The sequence below is a fragment of the Oncorhynchus gorbuscha genome, linkage group LG14 (assembly GCF_021184085.1).
Source record: "Oncorhynchus gorbuscha isolate QuinsamMale2020 ecotype Even-year linkage group LG14, OgorEven_v1.0, whole genome shotgun sequence".
NCBI classification, from domain to species: Eukaryota; Metazoa; Chordata; class Actinopteri; order Salmoniformes; family Salmonidae; genus Oncorhynchus; species Oncorhynchus gorbuscha.
The window spans coordinates 34,405,044-34,426,200 of NC_060186.1; the positions used below are offsets into that span (position 1 = coordinate 34,405,044).

The 21,157-nt window shown below is 42.7% G+C and overlaps 1 protein-coding gene across 1 annotated transcript in view; it reads left to right on the forward strand.

Annotated features, from left to right (window-relative positions):
• The window catches only part of LOC123994821 (diacylglycerol kinase delta-like), a 167,818-nt gene that overhangs the window by 110,198 nt on the left and 36,463 nt on the right, over positions 1–21,157 (forward strand). Inside the window, 10 exon segments of the mRNA XM_046297832.1 lie at positions 4,759–4,853; positions 4,953–5,052; positions 5,221–5,297; positions 5,299–5,489; positions 6,015–6,164; positions 6,426–6,554; positions 9,005–9,101; positions 9,900–10,010; positions 10,983–11,079; positions 11,592–11,699. Of these exon segments, the coding sequence (XP_046153788.1) occupies positions 4,759–4,853; positions 4,953–5,052; positions 5,221–5,297; positions 5,299–5,489; positions 6,015–6,164; positions 6,426–6,554; positions 9,005–9,101; positions 9,900–10,010; positions 10,983–11,079; positions 11,592–11,699 (1,155 nt within the window).

Consider the following 21,157-nt stretch of genomic DNA (forward strand, 5'->3'; position numbering starts at 1 on the left):
TATGGTCTGTCCAAACGACAAAAGGAACGGTCGCCCCCTCCAACCACTGTCGCCATTCGCCTAGGGCTAAGCGGATGGCGAGCAGTTCGCGGTTACCCACATCATAGTTGTGTTCAGATGGCGACAGGCGATGAGAAAAATAAGCGCAAGGATGAACCTTATCGTCAGACTGGAAGCGCTGGGATAGAATGGCTCCCACGCCTACCTCTGAAGCGTCAACCTCGACAATGAATTGTCTAGTGACGTCAGGAGTAACGAGGATAGGAGCGGACGTAAAACGTTCTTTTAGAAGATCAAAAGCTCCCTGGGCGGAACCGGACCACTTAAAACACGTCTTGACAGAAGTAAGAGCTGTGAGAGGGGCAGCAACTTGACCGAAATTACGAATGAAACGCCGATAGAAATTAGCGAAACCTAGAAAGCGCTGCAACTCGACACGTGACCTTGGAACGGGCCACTCACTGACAGCTTGGACCTTAGCGGAATCCATCTGAATGCCTTCAGCGGAAATAACGGAACCGAGAAAAGTAACGGAGGAGACATGAAAAGAGCACTTCTCAGCCTTCACGTAGAGACAATTCTCTAAAAGGCGCTGGAGAACACGTCGAACGTGCTGAACATGAATCTCGAGTGACGGTGAAAAAATCAGGATATCGTCAAGGTAGACAAAAACAAAGATGTTCAGCATGTCTCTCAGAACATCATTAACTAATGCCTGAAAAACAGCTGGCGCATTGGCGAGACCAAACGGCAGAACCCGGTACTCAAAATGCCCTAACGGAGTGTTAAACGCCGTTTTCCACTCGTCCCCCTCTCTGATGCGCACGAGATGGTAAGCGTTACGAAGGTCCAACTTAGTAAAGCACCTGGCTCCCTGCAGAATCTCGAAGGCTGATGACATAAGGGGAAGCGGATAACGATTCTTAACCGTTATGTCATTCAGCCCTCGATAATCCACGCAGGGACGCAGAGTACTGTCTTTTTTCTTAACAAAAAAAACCCCGCCCCGGCCGGAGAGGAAGAAGGCACTATGGTACCGGCGTCAAGAGACACAGACAAATAATCCTCGAGAGCCTTACGTTCGGGAGCCGACAGAGAGTATAGTCTACCCCGAGGAGGAGTGGTCCCCGGAAGGAGATCAATACTACAATCATACGACCGGTGAGGAGGAAGGGAGTTGGCTCGGGACCGACTGAAGACCGTGCGCAGATCATGATATTCCTCCGGCACTCCTGTCAAATCGCCAGGTTCCTCCTGAGAAGTGGGGACAGAAGAAATGGGAGGGATGGCAGACATTAAACACTTCACATGACAAGAAACGTTCCAGGATAGGATAGAATTACTAGACCAATTAATAGAAGGATTATGACATACTAGCCAGGGATGACCCAAAACAACAGGTGTAAAAGGTGAATGAAAAATCAAAAAAGAAATAGTCTCACTGTGGTTACCAGATACTGTGAGGGTTAAAGGTAGTGTCTCAAATCTGATACTGGGAAGATGACTACCATCTAAGGCGAACATGGGCGTAGGCTTGTCTAACTGTCTGAAAGGAATGTCATGTTTCCGAGCCCATGCTTCGTCCATGAAACAACCCTCAGCCCCAGAGTCTATCAAGGCACTGCATGTAGCACCCGAACCGGTCCAGCGTAGATGGACCGACATAGTAGTACAGGATCTAGATGGAGAGACCTGAATAGTAGCGCTCACCAGTAGCCCTCCGCTTACTGATGAGCTCTGGCTTTTACTGGACATGAATTGACAAAATGTCCATCAAATCCGCAATAGAGGCACAGGCGGTTGGTGATCCTCCGTTCCTTCTCCTTAGTCGAGATGCGAATACCTCCCAGCTGCATGGGCTCAGTCTCTGAGCCAGAGGAGGGAGATGGTTGCGATGCGGAGCAGGGAAACACCGTTGACGCGAGCTCTCTTCCACGAGCTTGGTGACGAAGATCTACCCGTCGTTCTATGCGGATGGCGAGAGCAATCAAAGAGTCCAAACTGGAAGGAACCTCCCGGGAGAGAATCTCATCTTTGACCACTGCGTGGAGTCCCTCCAGAAAACGACCGAGCAGCGCCGGCTCGTTCCAGTCACTAGAGGCAGCAAGAGTGCGAAACTCTATAGAGTAATCCGTTATGGATCGATCACCTTGGCATAGGGAAGCCAGGGCCCTAGAAGCCTCCCTACCAAAAACTGAACGGTCAAAAACCCGAATCATCTCCTCTTTAAAGTTCTGGTAATTGTTTGAACAATCAGCCCTTGCCTCCCAGATAGCTGTGCCCCACTCTCGAGCCCGGCCAGTAAGGAGTGAAATGACGTAAGCAACCCGAGCTCTCTCTCTAGAGTATGTGTTGGGTTGGAGAGAGAACACAATATCACACTGGGTGAGAAAGGAGCGGCACTCCTTGGGCTGCCCGGAGTAGCAAGGTGGGTTATTAACCCTAGGTTCCGGAGGCTCGGCAGACCAGGAAGTAACAGGTGGCACGAGACGAAGACTCTGGAACTGTCCAGAGAGGTCGGAAACCTGAGCGGCCAGGTTCTCCATGGCATGACGAGCAGCAGACAATTCCTGCTCGTGTCTGCCGAACATGGCTCCTTGGATCTCGACGGCAGTGTTACGAGCGTCTGTAGTCGCTGGGTCCATTCTTTGGTCGGATCCTTCTGTTATGCAGGTGAATGAGGACCCAAAAGCGACTTTGCGAAAACAGAGTCTTTAATCCAGTTTAAGGAAATAGCAATACTCCTAGACAAATCGGAGCGGTAAATAAAGCATAAAAACAATTTCACTCGTAATCACGAGAACTGACTGGAGACTCGATAATAAACTGCAGGTTGCCTCGGGAAGGCACTTGACCGTAGCAGACTCAGACACCTGCTCACCACGCAGCATCTGAGGGAAACACGACACGACAGGGCGAAACAAAGACACAGCACGGTGAACAATATACAAGGATCCGACAGGGCAGAAACGGAAAACAAGGGGAGAAATAGGGACTCTAATCAGGGGAAAAGATAGGGAACAGGTGTGGGAAGACTAAATGATTGATTAGGGGAATAGGAACAGCTGGGAGCAGGAACGGAACGATAGAGAGAAGAGAGAGAGGAAGGGAGAGAGAAAAAGGGGAACGAACCTAAAAAGACCAGCAGGGGGAAAACGAACAGAAGGAAAAGCAAAATGACAAGACAATATAAGACAAAACATGACAGTGACTCCACTTTGTCTCTACTGACGTTATGCCTATTTGATTGCCTTACGGAGGGAATAACTACACTGTTTGTATTTGCAATATTCCCAGTCACCTTGCCATGGTTAAATGCGGTGGTTCGCACTTTCAGTTTTGAGCAAATGCTGCCATCTATCCACTGTTTATGGTTTGGGTAGGTTTAAATAGTTACAGTGGGTACAACATCGCCTATACACTTCCTGATGAACTGTGTATCCGTCAATGTTATTCTCAGAGGCTACCCGGAACATGTCCCAGTTCGTTTGTGCAAAACAATCTTAAAGCATGGAATCTGATTGGTCACACCAGCGTTGAATAGACCTGAGCACATGTATTTCCTGTTTGAGTTTCTGCCTGTAGAAAGGGAGGAGCAAAATGGAGTCGTGATCAGATTTGCCCGAAGGAAGGGCGGGGGATAGCCTTGTAGGCATTTTCGAAAAGTTGAGTAGCAGTGGTCCAATGTATAGGTGTAGTTCTTTGAGGGCCGTTGTGGTATCAGCTTGAAGGGGAATATACGCGGCTGTGACTATAACCGAAGAGAATTCTCTTGGGAGGTAATACGGTCGGCATTTGAGTGTGAGGTGTTCTAGATCGGGTGAACAAAAGGACTGTACGTTTCTGTATGTTATCACAATCACACCATGAGTAGTTAATCATGAAACATACACCCATGCCTTTCTTCTTCCCGGAGAGTTCTTTATTCCTGTCTGTGCGTGGTACTGAGAACCCAGCTGTCTGTATGGACGGGGACATTATATCCCGAGAGAGCAATGTTTCCGTCAAACAGAGTATGTTACAATCCTTGATGTCTCTCTGGAAGGAGATGATCGCCCTGAGCTCGTCTACTTTATTATCCAAAGACTGAACATTAGCGAGCAATCTACTCGGAAGCGGTGGATGGTGTCCATGCCTCCTGAGTCAGACCAGAAGTCCACTCCGAATATCTCTTCTCCACCGCCTGTGTTTTGCCTCTAGAATATTGTTAAATTGCCCTGGGGGGTATGAACAAAGCTTCAACTCGGGAAAGTCCTATTTCTGGTGAGTTACTGCCGCTCTGAAATCCAAAAGTTCTTTCCATCTGTATGAAAAAACATTTCTGGGCTAATTATGTAACAAATAACACACAAAAACGAAATAGCTTAGGAACTAGATGCAGAGCTGCCATATGTCATTCCCAAAAAGACTTGAGGCTGTAATTGCTGCCAAAGGTGCTTCAACAAAGGACTGAGTAAAGGGTCTGAAAACTTATGTAAATGTGATATTTCCAGGTTTCTTAAAATCATTATAATTGCAAAAATGTATAGAAACCTGTTTTTGCTTTGTTATTTGGGGGCAATGTGTGTAGATTGATGGGGGGGACGATTTAATCAATTTTAGAATAATCTATAACGTAACAAAATATGGAAAAGTCAAGGGGTCTGAATAATTTCCAAATGCACTGTATGTTGCACTGTAGGTGGTGATGCTCTGCAGTTCAAGACACATTCCTGAAGACTAGCCTGTTTTTGACCTTGATTGTTACCTGTGTCACAGGTGCAACAGATTCTGACCTACGAAGACTCTGTGGCAGCCCACCTGTCCAAGATCTTGACTTCAGATCAGCACTCAGTGGTCATCTCCTCAGCTAAGTATGTTTGTCGCTTCAATCAGTCTGTCTGCCTGCTCACTCCATACCGTTTCTTAGGTGGAGGTTTCCGTTGCCCTGAGTGTGTTGTGCATGTTCGTAGGGTACTGTGTGAAACAGTGAAGGACTTTGTGGCTCGAGTGGGGAAGGCCTACGAGAAGAACAAGGAGAGCTCCGAGGAGTCAGAGGCTATGGCCAAGAAGGTAAGCTGTGAGGAACCATGGCTTTGTACCAATTATCTCACCTTGCTGACATCCCTTCACTGATTTTATGTAAATGACTGGTTTAGGAAATATGGTGGAAACTCCCTCCAGCCATATTTGCACTAATCAAGTGAATCAGAGCTGTGTTGATTGGTCGGTTGGTTGCAGTGTGGGGTTCTGAGGGAAAAGCTGGACTCGCTGCTGAAGACGCTCAACGAGGAGGCGCAGGCATCTACTATGATGCCTGCCCCCCCCCACCATCGCTGAGGAGCAGGAGGAGGGCGAGGGAGTTATGGTGCCATCGTCGCCCGCACCCGCCACCATCTCGTGCTCCCCCAGGCCCCTGACGGCCATTTTTAAACCCAGGGAACAGCTGATGCTGAGAGCCAACAGCCTGAAGAAAGCCATCAGGCAGATTATCGAGCACACTGAGAAAGGTGAGATGTTACCTTCCTACCGCTACTTCTGTTCTAATTGGTATGGGTCAATTCAGGAAGTAAACTGAAAGACTTCCGTGAAAAGCAATTCTGAATATTGGAATTAGATTTACAGTAAGGTTATTTGTCCTGTAAGGGAAGTTTTTGTCTGTGGTAAAAAAAAAAAAAACATAGTAGACTACACTGACCGACTTGGCATACTTGATGTTTCATATGTTACATAAAAACAGAGGACAGACGAAAACTTCAATGCCATAAGCATTGCAACAGTAGAGCAGGACTCCTGGGCAATCTTGTGGCCAGTCTCAGATCAGGCTTGCCGCCGCGCCCGTATGATAGTTATTGGAATAGGAATTTCAGTTAACTTCCTGAATTGAGTGAAGCGAAATGGAATGTATGTACCCTGACCCCCATATAATATAGTTGCTATCTATACTTATCCAAAAGAGAGCGGTTTTACCTCTCTACTTTTTCAACATACCTGCTCTTGTTGCTGAACGGTCTTTCTCTCCATTCTTCTATCAGCGGTGGACGAGCAGAATGCCCAGACTCAGGAGGTGTTTGCTCTGGGGGTGGAGGAGGAAGAGGAGGAGGAAGAGCAGGACAAGCTGTCTCTGCAGTCGTCCTACAGCGGGAACGCCTGTAACAGCACCAGGGGCAATCCAGTCCGCAGAGGTTAGTCATTGAACCCTGAGTCTCCTAACCTGGGTTGTGTTAATTTGGTACCAAACATAAGAAAACAGTCCGAACCAGGGAACCAGGGATTGTTTTTAATTGCATGCCCTAATGAACACGGCCCAGACGAAACAGATTATTTTAATTAAAGATGCGTGCCTATTTAGTATTGAAGATTATCATATATAAATGTGCATTTTTTCAAATTTAAGGAGTGGGCCAGTGTGTCATGTCTTTCTGTGTCTTTGTTTCATCCTGTAGTGTCCAAGACTCCTTGTGAGAAGCTCATCAGCAAAGGAAGCCTGTCAGTGGGCAGTTCTGCGTTACTTCCCGCCCAGACAGGAAGTCGCGAGAACATGCCGATGCTCAACACCAAGATCCTCTACCCAAGTAAGGGCATAAATTCTCACCAGCTCTGTACCGAGGGCCCTCAGTTCCCTAATCCCAAATCAACCCCTACTCCCTTAGACACTATTGTACACTGTAGTGCTGTGTGATTAGTGCTTTTTGAAGTCTGTTCGATTAATAAAAAACAAATCACAATTTTCAATATCTTTTTTAAACAAATGCACTATGCATTATGTGGGTTGAATGCTGTAACAACACAGAATAAAACAAATAATAAAAGTCCCTGGATAGTAGTGACTGCCCATTACTGTTAATCACTTAATTAACCATCAGTTATTCACATTACTTTACTTTAATAAAATATTTCAGTTGGTGTATATAACATTTGTTTTGTTTGATCATATTATTTAATTCCAAGTAATCATCTCATCTCTATAGAACTGCTGCCTATGCTGTCTGACAAAATCACTATTTTAGTAGTTCTTCAAAGAAAAGTACAGTTGAAGTCGGAAGTTTACATCCACTTAGATTGGAGTCATTAAAACTGGTTTTTAAACCACTCCACAATTGTCTTATTAACAAACTATAGCTTTGGCAAGTTGGTTAGGACGTCTACTTCGTCCAACAATTGTTTACAGACAGATTATTTAACACTGTATCACAATTCCAGTAGGTCAGAAGTCTACAAGTTGACTGTGCCTCTAAACAGCTTGGAAAATTCCAGAAAATTATGTCATTGCTTTAGAAGCTTCTGATAGGCTAATTGACATAATTTGAGTCACTTGGAGGTGTACCTGTGGATGTCAAGGCCTACCTTCAAACTCAGTGCCTCTTTGCTTTACATCATGGGGAAATCAGCCAAGACCTCTTGTCTGGTTCTGGTTCATCCTTGGGAGCAATTTCCAAATGCCTGAAGGTACCACGTTCATCTGTACAAACAATAGTATGCAAGTATAAACTCCATGGGACCACATAGCCATCATACCGCTCAGATGAACGTACTTTGGTGCAAAAAGTGCAAATCAATCCCAGAACACCAGCAAAGGACCTTGTGAAGATGCTGGAGGAAACCGGTACAAAAGTATCTATATCCAAAGTCAAACGAGTCCTATATCAACTTAACCTGGAAGGCCGCACAGCAAGGAAGAAGCCACTACTCCAAAATCGCCATTAAAAAAGAGACCAAGTTCGTACTTTTTGGAGAAATGTTTGGCCATAATGACCATCATTATGTTTGGTGGAAAAGGGGGTGGCTTGAAAGCTGAAGAACACCATCCCAACCGTGAAGAACGGGGGTGGCAGCATCATGTTGTGGGGGTGCTATTCTGCACAAGGGACTGGTGCACTTCACAAAATAGACTGCATCATGAGGAAATAAAATTATGTGGATATATTGAAGCAACATCTCAAGACATCAGTCAAGAAGTTAAAGCTTGGTCGCAAATGTGTCTTCCAAATGGACAATGACCCCTAGCATACTTCCAAAGTTGTGGCAAAATGGCGTAAAGACAACAAAGTCAAAGTATTGGAGTGGCCATCACAAAGCCCTGACCTCAATCCCATAGAAAATGTATGGGCAGAACTGAAAAAGCATGTGCAAGCAAGGAGGCCTACAAACCTGACTCAGTTACACCAGCTCAGGAGGAATGGGCCAAAATTCACCCAATTTATTGTGGGAAGCTTGTGGAAGGCTTCCCAAAACGTTTGACCCAAGTTAAACAATTTAAAGACAATGCTACCAAATACTGATTGAGTGTTTGTAAACTTCTGACCCACTGGGAATGTGATGAAAGAAATAAAAGCTGAAATAAATCATTCTCTCTACTATTATTCTGACATTTCACATTCTTAAAATAACGTGGTGATCCTAACTGACCTAAGACAGGGATTTTTTCTAGGATTAATGTCAGGAATTGTAAAAAACTGAGTTTAAATGTATTTGGTTAAGGTGTATGTAAACTTCCGACTTCAACTGTAAATAAGGCATACATTCAGGACTGCTGAATACCAACTATCAATCACTTAGATCATGTATTTTCAGGTAAATATACCTTGCGAAGAAACTGCCTACTATGTATCCCCTCATGGTCCACATTCTTCTGTCCCTTACGTAGCAGGAGAAAAAGAAACACAGACCAGACAAGTATCCACGCAATGGATTATGGTCATTGTAGTTAGGGTAGCCAAGAAAACTTGATAATTATGTAGAACATTGGCCTGTAGGTCACTACAGCTCCCAACTACAACGCACAGTTTTGGCATGATCTGATTAATCTCTAGAGAAACTCTCATTGAGCTCATTGAACCAACGTTGGACAATTAGTTGTTTAAATAACGAAAAATTGCTGACATTTTGGTTAGTCGCTCAGCTCTAGTGCACCGACTTTTAACAATATTACACTTTATATTCCTGTGATATACTTTTGCTCATTTTGTGCTCAATTATCTGTCAGTGTGTGTTAAATGTGTGTGGTGTTTATGTGTGTGTTCAGGTCTCAAGGCTGGTATCTCTGGCTCCCTCTCCAGCAGTTCAGTCATCAGCAGACTGCTGGTCAATGCTGACTCCTTCAGCTGCGACCCAGAGACCTTGTGAGTGTCCCGTTTCAGTCTTTCTCCTCCTTCCCTTAAAAGGGTTAGTTAACTTTTTAGGTTTTAGATTATTTTCAACTCAACTGTTGTTATTTCATCCAAACCGTTTGTAAGTTTTTAGCTGGTTATTAAACAACGTCAAGAATCTCCTGACCAGTGTCTTTGGAGCATGGAGCAATTGTAACGGTTTTCTAGGTGTGGTGAAGGAGAGTCGGACCAAAACGCAGCGTGTAGATTGCAATCCATGTTTAATCAAACAAACGTAAACATGAAATAACACAAACACTACAAAACAATAAACGTAACGAAAACCAAGACAGCCTATACTTGTCAACTAACACAGGAACAAAGACACTAAGGACAATCACCCACGACAAACTCAAAGAATATGGCTGCCTAAATATGGTTCCCAATCAGAGACAACGATAAACACCTGCCTCTGATTGAGAACCACTCCAGCCATAGACTTTGCTAGATACCCCACTAAGCTACAATCCCAATACCAACACCAAAACCCCAAGACAAAACACACCACAATACAAAAACCCCATCCTACACCCTGGCCTGACCCAATACATGAAGATAAACACAAAATACTTCGACCAGGGCGTGACAGCAATGCTAGTGGAAATGGATTGAACTAGCTAGTGGTGTATTGAAAATGAGTTTTGCCTTCCTCTTTCCATGTTTCTGCTTTCCCCATGCGTTTGAAGTGAACTATCCCTTTAAGCCCAACCTCATCATCATCTACCTTTTGCCCCAGAGTTGTGAGTGACCATATACTGTGTTTGGTTTCAGTGACTGCTACACTGAGAAATGTGTGATGAACAACTACTTTGGGATCGGCCTGGATGCTAAGATCTCACTGGACTTCAACAATAAGAGGGATGAGCATCCAGAGAAGTGCAGGTAACTGAGGAATGAGGCAGAGCCTCTTGTCTGCTAACTAAACCAGATACACCCAGTACTGGATAGGGTGATAAGCAGAGATGGAATCTGATCTCGTGGTCTTTGTCTTGAGACCGCATAAATACAGTGTTGGTCTGGTCATGGTCTCAATACACAGGGTCTGGATCTTGATAGATTGGGTCTGGGTCTCATGGGGTCTATTCTTGGTCAGTGTAAAACTGTAAAATAAACCAAACCGTTTAGAAATTAACTTTTGGGATTGGAAAAACGCTTTCAGTGCAAACTTATACGACAAAAATTACATAAGGTATGTAGAAAAGATTATGGAAATAACAATCACCTAAGTAAAACCTAGACAGTCGGGTAGAATCGAAAATTTAAAAAAATATTAATCCAGGAGTATTTTTGTCTTGGCTGACCGGGCAAGAAGGGCACACAAATTGGGGCCCACTTTAATTTTCTTATAATGTTTGAGCATAAGAACACAGCGTTAGCCAAGGAAAAATGCTCAGAATTGTATGAAATGAGTCCCCGTCAGTGCATTTTCGTGATTATTTGGAATGTCTATTGCCGCAGCAAAATCAAGCATTTTTGGAAGAAACACCCAAAATCTGTTTATAACTCAGACACACCACAAAGACCAACGGCTAAAAGCAGTGAGTGGCAGCGGTGTGTTTTGTCCTTTAGAATAGCAATTTCTTCCAGTTCTGTGCTACTGCTCTCCACAAAGAGCCTAACCTTTGTTTGTTGAACATAAAGTACATTTCTTTGTGTTTTGTGTGTGTGTGTGTGTGTGTGTGTGTGTGTGTGTGTGTGTGTGTGTGTGTGTGTGTGTGTGTGTGTGTGTGTGTGTGTGTGTGTGTGTGTGTGTGTGTGTGTGTGTGTGTGTGTGTGTGTGTGTGTGTGTGTGTGTGTGTGTGTGTGTGTTGTGGCTCAGTCACTGTGTTCATTTGTGGTTCGGTCTGTGTTAAGGAGTCGCACCAAAAACATGATGTGGTACGGCGTTCTGGGCACCAAGGAGCTGCTGCATCGCACCTACAAGAACCTAGAGCAGAAGGTATTGTTGGAGGTAAGAAAACACAACAGTAGCCAAGTTGGTGCAACTAAGGGTACGGCCACATTGAGATTTTGTCTGAATATTCTGGGTGGAGCCAATGGTTTTTCAATGGGTGTCATCCATTGTTGGATGAATGACAATGGAGATGAGTTGAAATTGTCCAACAAAAAACTTGTCCGACAAAGAACAATATATTCGCCTTTGTTCGTGCGCAACTCATCCGTAAAAAAAGCAGAGATGCGTTAACATTTCAACAGACAAAAAAGGACAATTATGAACGTCATATACTATTTTATCTGTGTCATGCGCCTCAGTGTGCCATACACTAAAGAGACTTGACTGTCATACCATAACACTTACCCTGACCCTAACCCTGTTGGGCAATCTGGAATTGGCATATCCGTTTTTAGACTTTTCAATTCATGTCTGGTGGTGTTAATTGTGATTGTGTGAGTTTGTAACCGAACATATGCAGACAGTTTTGTTCTGTTACTGTATGATAATGTGTGTGTGTGTGTGTTTAGTGCGACGGGAGGCCTATCCCCCTCCCCAGCCTGCAGGGCATAGCTGTCCTGAACATCCCAAGCTATGCAGGCGGCACCAACTTCTGGGGCGGGACCAAAGAGGATGATGTAAGTGTCATCAAAACCCTCTCTTTGTGTTGTTGTTGCATAAGTACAATATGACTATAGGCAGCTGGATATTTTTTATAACACTAATACATAAAGATTATATGACATTGTAACAGTACTCACATGTTTCCTCCACATTTTTGTTTTTAATGTTACTAAAGCATCTTTAGGTCTTTGTTATGTAAATCGCATGTATTCGTAATATTTGTATAATAATAATTATTATTATTTATCCCCTTCCCTTTACAAAACCAGAATACCCCCTGGACAAATCTAACCCATTTCACATCAATCCCCCCCCAGTCAGTATTCATGTGTGACTAACCACAATGGGTGTATAAAGCATGCTCTTTTCATGACATAGACTGGCCAGGTGAATCCAGGTGAAAGTTATGATCCCTTATTGATGTCACTTGATAAATAGATGAAGGGGAGGAGATGGGTTAAAAAATGGGTTAAAAAATAAGCCTTGAGACATGGATTGTGTATGTATGCCATTCAGAGGGTTCTAAACATATTGATGCAGTAGTAGCTAAGATGGAGGGGAAGTCTGTCTATAATAAAGCAATGCTCTGCCTTAACACTATCAACAAGGCAGGTCCTACAGGCCCTAGACTACTGTTCACTCGTGTGTTCAGATGCCACAAAAAAGGACTTAGGAAAATTGCAATTGGTTCAGAACAGGGCAGGATGGTTGGTCCTTGAATGTACACAAAGAGCTAATATTAATAATATGCATGTCAATTATCTCCTGGCTGAAAGTGGAGGAGAGATTGACTTCATCACCACTTTTATTTTCACATGTTGAATGCACCAAGTCTGTCTAAACTACTGGCACACACCTCGGACACCCATGCATACCCCACAAGACGAGGTCTCTTCACAGTCCACAAGTCCAGAACAAACAATGGGAGGCACACAGTACTACATAGAGCCATGACTACATGGAACTCTATTCCACATCAAGTTACTGATGCAAGCAGTAAAATTAGATTTAAAAAAGAGATGAAAAAACACCTTATGGAATAGCGGGAACTGTGAAGCAACACAAACATTGGCACAAACACATGCATACACACACACACACACAATAACATATGCCCGTTACATACACATGGATTTAGTACTGTAGATGCAGTGGAAGTCGGAAGATTACATACACATTAGCCAAATACATTTAAACTCAGTTCTTTACAATTCCTGACATTAATCCTCTTAAAAATTCCCTGTCTTAGGTCAGTTAGGATCACCACGTTATTTTAAGAATGTGAAATGTCAGAATAATAGTAGAGAGAATGATTTATTTCAGCTTTTGTTTCTTTCATCACATTCCCAGTGGGTCAGAAGTTTACATACACTCAATTAGTATTCAGTAGCATTGCCTTTAAATTGTTTAATTCTTGCAGCTCCCCCCCTACTTTGTTAAATTTCCGCCTGAAGACACCCAAATCTAACAGCCTGTAGCTCAGGCACAGAACCAAGGATATGCATATTCTTGGTACCATTTGAAAGAAAACACTCTGAAGTTTGTGTAAATGTAAATTGAATGTAGGAGAATAACACACAATAGATCTGGTTTAGATAAAACAATGAAAAAAAACATGTGTTTTTTAATTTTATTTTTGTATCATCATCTTTAAAATGAACAAGATAAAACAAACATTCAGATAGGATAATGGGGACAATTTCAGTGAAAAATATAAGAGGGCAACAGTACTTGTGCAAATTTTCAGAATGATAACTTCCAAAATGAGTGTGCAACATTTATCATGAAGTCACCCAGGTGTCCCACACAAGTAGCCCAAAATGTACCCAAGTGGCCAAATTGGTGAAGGTATACATTTTGAAACAAATAACTATATACAAAATACCAAAATGGTATCCTAACACACCCCCCACCCCCAAAATTGAGAAAAATAAATGGGAAAAAAATAAAATGGAAAAAAGAATAATAATTGATAAAAAAAATATATATATATATTACACACTTTTAATATTTGGAAGACCCTCAGTCCTCTATCAAATCAAATCAATTTATATAGCCCCAGCCTAAAACCCCAAACAGCAAGCAATGCAGGTGTAGAAGCACGGTGGCTAGGAAAAATTCCCTAGAAAGGCAAAAAACCTAGGAAGAAACCTAGAGAGGAACCAGGCTATGAGGGGTGGCCAGTCCTTTTCTGGCTGTGCCGGGTGGAGATCACAGTGGTTGTAGAGGGTGCAACAGGACAGCACCTCAAGAGTAAAAATGAACAGTTTAGGGTTCCATAGCCGAAGGCAGAACAGTTTAAACTGGAACAGCGGCAAGGCCAAGTGGACTGGGGACAGCAAGGAGTCATCATGCCAGGTAGTCCTGACGCATGGTCCTAGGGCTCAGGTCCTCCGAGAGAGAGAAAGAGAGAATTAGAGAGAGCATACTTAACCTGAACAGGACCGTTGTCATCATCTGAGACTAATTAGCATAACGCAACGGACATAAATCTTCATAGAAAATATTCCTATTCATGAAAATCACAAGTGAAATATATTGGAACACAGCTTAGCCTTTTGTTAATCACCCTGTCATCTCAGATTTTCAAAATATGCTTTACAGCCAACGCTAGACAAGCATTTGTGTAAGTTTATCATAGCCTAGCATAGCATTATGCCTTGCTAGCAGCAGGCAACCTTGTCCCGGAAATCAGAAAAGCAATCAAATTAAATCGTTTACCTTTGATGAACTTTGGATGTTTTCACTCACAAGACTCCCAGGTAGACAGCCAAAGTTAATTTTTTCCCAAAATATTATTTTTGTAGGCGAAATAGCTCCGTTTGTTCTTCACGTTTGGCTGAGAAATCACCCGGAAATTGTGGTCACCACAACGCCGAAAAATATTCCAAATTAGCTCCATAATATCGACAGAAACATGGCAAACGTTGTTTAGAATCCATCCTCAAGGTGTTTTTCTAATATCTATTCGATAATATATCCGTCGGGACAATTCATTGTTCACTAGGACCGATTGGAGTAATGGCTACCTCTGTATTTTACGCGAGAATCTCTCTCGGAGCCACCATGTGACCACTTACGCAATGTGGCCGCCTACGGCTATTCTTCAACAGAAATGCGTAAAACTACGTCACAATGCTGAAGACACCTTGGGGAATACGTAGAAAGCGTAAGCTCGTTAATGGTACATTCACAGCTGAATAGGAAGTCATTGGAACGCAGCGCTTTCAAAACCTGGGGCACTTCCGGATTGGATTTTTCTCAGGCTTTCGCCTGCAACATCTGTTCTGTTATACTCACAGACAATATCCTTACAGTTTTGGAAACTTTAGAGTGTTTTCTATCCAAAGCTGTCAATTATATGCATATTCTAACATCTTTTCCTGACATAATATCCCGTTTAAAACGGGAATGTTTTTTTTTCAAAAAATGAAAATACTGCCCCCTAACACCACACAGGACACCGGATAAGACTCCCATTCGGAGTCAGTGTCACGTGAAAGAAAATGTTCAGTTAACGGACCTCTGAGACTATCACAGTGCAGGTGCATTTATACGGAGACTTGATTACACGCAGGTGGATTGTATTTATCATCATTAGTCATTTAGGTCAACATTGGATCATTCAGAGATCCTCACTGAACTTCTGGAGAGAGTTTGCTGCACTGAAAGTAAAGGGGCTGAATAATTTTGCACGCCCAATTTTTCAGTTTTGGATTTTGTTAAAAAAGTTTGAAATATCCAATAAATGTCGTTCCACTTCATGATTGTGTCCCACTTGTTGTTGATTCTTCACAAAAAAATACAGTTTTATATCTTTATGTTTGAAGCCTGAAATGTGGCAAAAGGTTGCAAAGTTCAAGGGGGCCGAATACTTTCGCAAGGCACTGTATATAGAGAGTTGAAGGTTGAATATATTAGGTTGAATATATTATTATTTTATTATTACCAGCTAGATCTACTGTCTCTTTTATATTATTACATTCCAGCTAGATCTACTGTCTTTATTATATTACAACAGACCAGCTGTATCTACTGTCTCCATTTCACTTTGGTCATTGATGTGGTCCTGCCCTCTCCTCAACAGCCTCAAATAAGCTATTTCATGTGGGTTGGGGTGGGGCGGCAGGCACACGCATCTCACATTTCATGACATTACATGTTTATATATTGCTTCTAAATGTAAAAACCAATCACAAATAATATTTTATATTATTAATTTCAAACAAGGACATTAGCATGATAAGAACTTCCCAGTCCAAAACGATGTCCACTCCCGTTCAAAAATTATTCCACCACAATCGCTAAATGAAGCGTCCGACAACAATCTCTGTCTCACCTTCCCAATCAATTTATTCTAAAATTGTGTGTACATCTGTATATCTAGACTTAGATTTAGCTTTCCCTGATAGTCGCCATAATTATTGATATATAAACAGCTGAATCTGCACGTTCACCAAACAATGCAGTGCGTAATATGCGTAGCTCTTTCCGGTATGAAACTTCAATAGCGAATGACTCACTTTACGCTGACGCTTACTACATGGGTTGGTCTTGCAACACATAAACATGGCGTATTGCCATTTAGCTCAGCTCATTGGCTATCTCCCCAGCTAGATTTCAAGACTAACAGTGGTCATTGGGTTAAAAGACAGTCAATCAACGAAACGGCGGGCAAATCATTGGTGCACAATGATGTCATGACTTGTTGTCTTCAAATCGTTTCTTTCAGTCAATACATCCCGCAAAATGGCCCAACACGTTTGATTGAGTTACAAACAAACCAGTTGATTGCAGTGAAACCAAACATGACTGGAAAAGTCACGTTCTGTGTGGGTTATTTACCTGTAATGTGTCGTTGAAAATGGAATGAGACGGAATTCACGACACAAGCGGTTCACAAAATGTTTCGTGTTAGGCTATAAAAACAGATTTTTATCAAACAAACGATCATGCATTGTGTAACAATGAGCACTGAAATTGCAAACAGACGAAGATCGTCAAAGGTAAACTATTTATTTTAATGCAGTTTGTGATTATGTTACGCCTGTGCTGGTTTTAAAAAAATGTATGGGGCTCTATGCTCAGATAGTCGCATCGTATTCTTTCGCAGTAAATCCTTTTTTAAATCTGACAACGCAGTTGGATTAGCAAGATTCTAGGCTTTCGATACATGTGAGACACTTTTTTATTTTTATTTTCATGAATGTTTAATATGACTATTTATGTAGCGATCACCGTATGTTGTGGAATTTCAGCCCACGAGCGGGTTCCGTGCGCAGGGAGATTAACTTGGATCAAACGTTTCGGGTAGACTTCCACAAGCTTCTCACAATAAATTGGTTGACAGAGCTGGTGTAACTGAGTCAGGTTTGTAAGGCCTCTTTGCTCGCACAAACTTTTTCAGTTTTGCCCACAAATATTCAATATGATTGAGTTCAGGGCTTTGTGATGGCCAGTCCAATACCTTTGTTGTCCTTAACTTCTTATGGGCAGCGTCCCACCTGGCCAACATCTGGTGAAATTGCAGAACGCAAAATTCAAACTACAGAATTATAAATATTTCACTTTCATACAATCACACGTGTAATACATCAAAATAAAGCTTAACTTCTTATTAATCCAGCCGCTGTGTCAGATTTCAAAAAGGCTTTACGGAGTAAGCACGCCATGCAATTATCTGAGGACAGCGCCCCGCATACAAGAGCATGAAAAATATATTTCAACCAGGCAGGTGCGCTCTGTGTGAAAGTGTGAAAGTCAGAATTAGCTATATAATAAATGCCTTACCTTTGATGATCTTCTTCTGTTGGCACTCCAAAAGGTCCCAGATACATCACAAATTGTCCTTTTGTTCGATAATGTCTTTCTTTATATCCATAAAATCTCAGTTTTGCTGGCACGCTTCAGTCAATAATCCACCCAGTTTCCCTCCATCAAAATGCATACAAAATGAATACCAAAAGTTACTGATAAACTTTTCCAAACAAAAATGTTTATAATTAAACCTTAGTTACCCTAATATGTAAATAAACAATCAAATTTAAGATGGAGAATCGTTATTGCCTTTACCGGGGAAAAATACCAAAGAACACGCTCTCATCCACGCACTTCGAAACACTACAGCCAAAATGGGAGCCACCTAGAAAAACTACAATTTCTGGCTAATTTATCCAAAAACGAGCATGAAACTCTTTCTAAAGACTGTTGACATCTAGTGGACGCCCTAAGAACTGCAATCTGGGAGGATTTCGCCTTATAATAAAAGTGTCAGCCATTGAAAACAGTGGTAGGCTGAAAATGTTTTTTTTGGGGGGTGGGATGGTTTGTCCTCGGGGTTTCGCCTGCCATATCAGTTATGTTATACTCACAGACATTATTTTAACAGTTTTAGACATTTTAGAGTGTTTTATATCCAAATCTACAAATTATATGCATATCCTAGCTTCTGGGCCTGAGTAACAGGCAGTTTACTTTGGGCATGCTTTTCATCCGGACGTGAAAATACTGCCCCCATACCCAAAAGAGGTTAAGCCATTTTGCCATAACTTTGGAAGTATGTTTGGGGTCACTGTCCATTTGGAAGACCCATTTGCGACCAAGCTTTGACTTCCTGACTGATGTATTGAGATGTTGCTTCAATATATCCACATAATTTCCTTTCCTCATGATGTCATGTATTTTGTGAAGTGCTCCAGGCCCTCCTGCAGGAAAGCACCCCCACAACATGATACTGCCACCCCCGTGCTTCATGTTTGGGATGTTGTTCTTCGGCTTGCAAGCCTACCCCTTTTTCCAAACATAACAATGGTCATTATGGCCAAACAGTTCTATTTTTGTTTCATCAGACCAGAGGACATTTCTCCAAAAAAATACGATCTTTGTCCCCATGTGCAGATGCAAAGCGTAGTCTGGATTTTTTATGGCGGTTTTGGAGCAGTGGCTTCTTCCTTGCTGAGCGGCCTTTCAGGTTATGTCGATATAGGACTCGTTTGACTGTGGATATAGATACTTTTGTACCTGTTTCCTCCAGCATCTTCACCAGGTCCTTTGCTGTTGTTCTGGGATTGATTTGCACTTTTCGCACCAAAGTATGTTAATCTCTAGGAGACAGAACACGTCTCCTTCCGGAGCTGTATGATGGCTGCATGGTCCCATGGTGTTTATACTTGCGTACTATTATTTGTACAGATGAACATGGTACCTTCAGGCATTTGGAAATTGCTCACAAGAATGAGCCGATTTCTTTTGATTTTCCCATGATGTGGCCCGTTCCTGTAGGTTCATGCTCTACAACATCCGCAGAGTACGACCCTGCCTCACACAGGAAGCGGCGCAGGTCCTAATCCAGGCACTTGTCATCTCCCGTCTGGATTACTGCAACTCGCTGTTGGCTGGGCTCCCTGCCTGTGCCATTAAACCCCTACAACTCATCCAGAACGCCGCAGCCCGTCTGGTGTTCAACCTTCCCAAGTTCTCTCACGTCACCCCGCTCCTCCGTTCTCTCCACTGGCTTCCAGTTGAAGCTCGCATCCGCTACAAGACCATGGTGCTTGCCTACGGAGCTGTGAGGGGAACGGCACCTCAGTACCTCCAGGCTCTGATCAGGCCCTACACCCAAACAAGGGCACTGCGTTCATCCACCTCTGGCTTGCTCGCCTCCCTACCACTGAGGAAGTACAGTTCCCGCTCAGCCCAGTCAAAACTGTTCGCTGCTCTGGCCCCCCAATGGTGGAACAAACTCCCTCACGACGCCAGGACAGCGGAGTCAATCACCACCTTCCGGAGACACCTGAAACCCCACCTCTTTAAGGAATACCTAGGATAGGATAAGTAATCCTTCTCACCCCCCCTTTAAGATTTAGATGCACTATTGTAAAGTGACTGTTCTACTGGATGTCATAAGGTGAATGCACCAATTTGTAAGTCGCTCTGGATAAGAGCGTCTGCTAAACGACTTAAATGTAATGTAAATGCAAAGAGGCACTGAGTTTGAAGGTAGACCTTGAAATACATCCACAGGTACACCTCCAATTTTCTAAAATTATGTCAATTAGCCTATCAGAAACATCTAAAGCATTTTCTGGAATTTTCCAAGCTGTCTAATGGCACAGCCAACTTAGTGTATGTAAACGTCTGACCCACTGGAATTGTGATACAGTGAATTATAAGTGAAATAATCTGTCTGTAAACAATTGTTGGAAAAATGACTTGTGTCATATACAAACCGACTTGTCATATATAACCGACTTGCCAAAACTATAGTTTGTTAGCAAGACATGTGTGGAGTGGTTGTAAATGAGTTTTAATTAATCCAATCTAAGTGAATGTAAACTTCCTACCAAATAGGGATTTAGTACTGTAGATATGTGGTAGTGGTGGAGTAGGGGCCTGAGGGCACACAGTGTTGTGAAATCTGTGAATGTATTGTCATGTTTTTAAAAATGTATAAACTGCATTAATGGGGATCCATAATAAATATAAATGGCCAAGACGAAAGATTCAAGTGAATTTGAACGGGTTATGGTAGTAGGTGCCATGAGACAAGAACTGCAATGCTGCTGGGCTTTTCACGCTCAACTGATGTCCACCACCCAATGGACATCCAGCCAACTTGACACTATGGGAAGCATTGGAGTAAACATGGGCCAGCATCCCTGTGGAATGTTTTCGACACCTTGTAGAGTTAATGCCCTTACACATTGAGGCTGTTCTGAGGGCAAAAGGGAGTGTAAACTCAATATTAGGAAGGTGTTCCTAATGTTTTGTACACTCAGTGTGTACAGTGCATTCGGAAAGTATTGAGACCCCTTGACTTTTTCCACATTTTGTTAAGTAACAGACTTATTCTAAAATGTATTAAAATGTTTTTCCCTATCATGAATCTACACACAATACCCCATTATGACAAAGCAACAAATGTTTTTTAGACATTTTTGCTAATTTATAAAAAAATGAAAAACAGGAAAAAAAACAGACCCTTTACTCAGCACTTTGTTGAAGCACCTTTGGCAGTGATTACAGCCTCAAGTCTTCTTCTGTATGATGCTTGCAGATCCTCTCAAGCTCTGTGAGGTTGGATGGGGAGTGTCGCTGCACAGCTATGTTCAGGTCTCTCCAGAGATGTTCGATTGGGGTCAAGTCTGGGCTCTGGCTGGGCTACTCAAGATAATTTAGAGACTTGTCTTGGCTTGGTGTGGTTAGGGTCATTGTCCTTTTGGAAGGTCGCCCCAGTCTGAGGTCCAGAGCGCTCTAGAGCAGGTTTTGATCAAGGATCTCTCTACTTTGCTCCGTTCATCTTTGCCTCGATCCTGACTAGTCTCCCAGTCCCTGCCACTGAAAAACATCCCCACAGCATCATGCTGCCACCATCATGCTTCACCGTAGAGAAGGTGCCTTATTTACTCGAGACGTGATACTTGGCATTCGGGCGAAAGAGTTCAATCTTGGTTTCATCAGACCAGAGAATCTT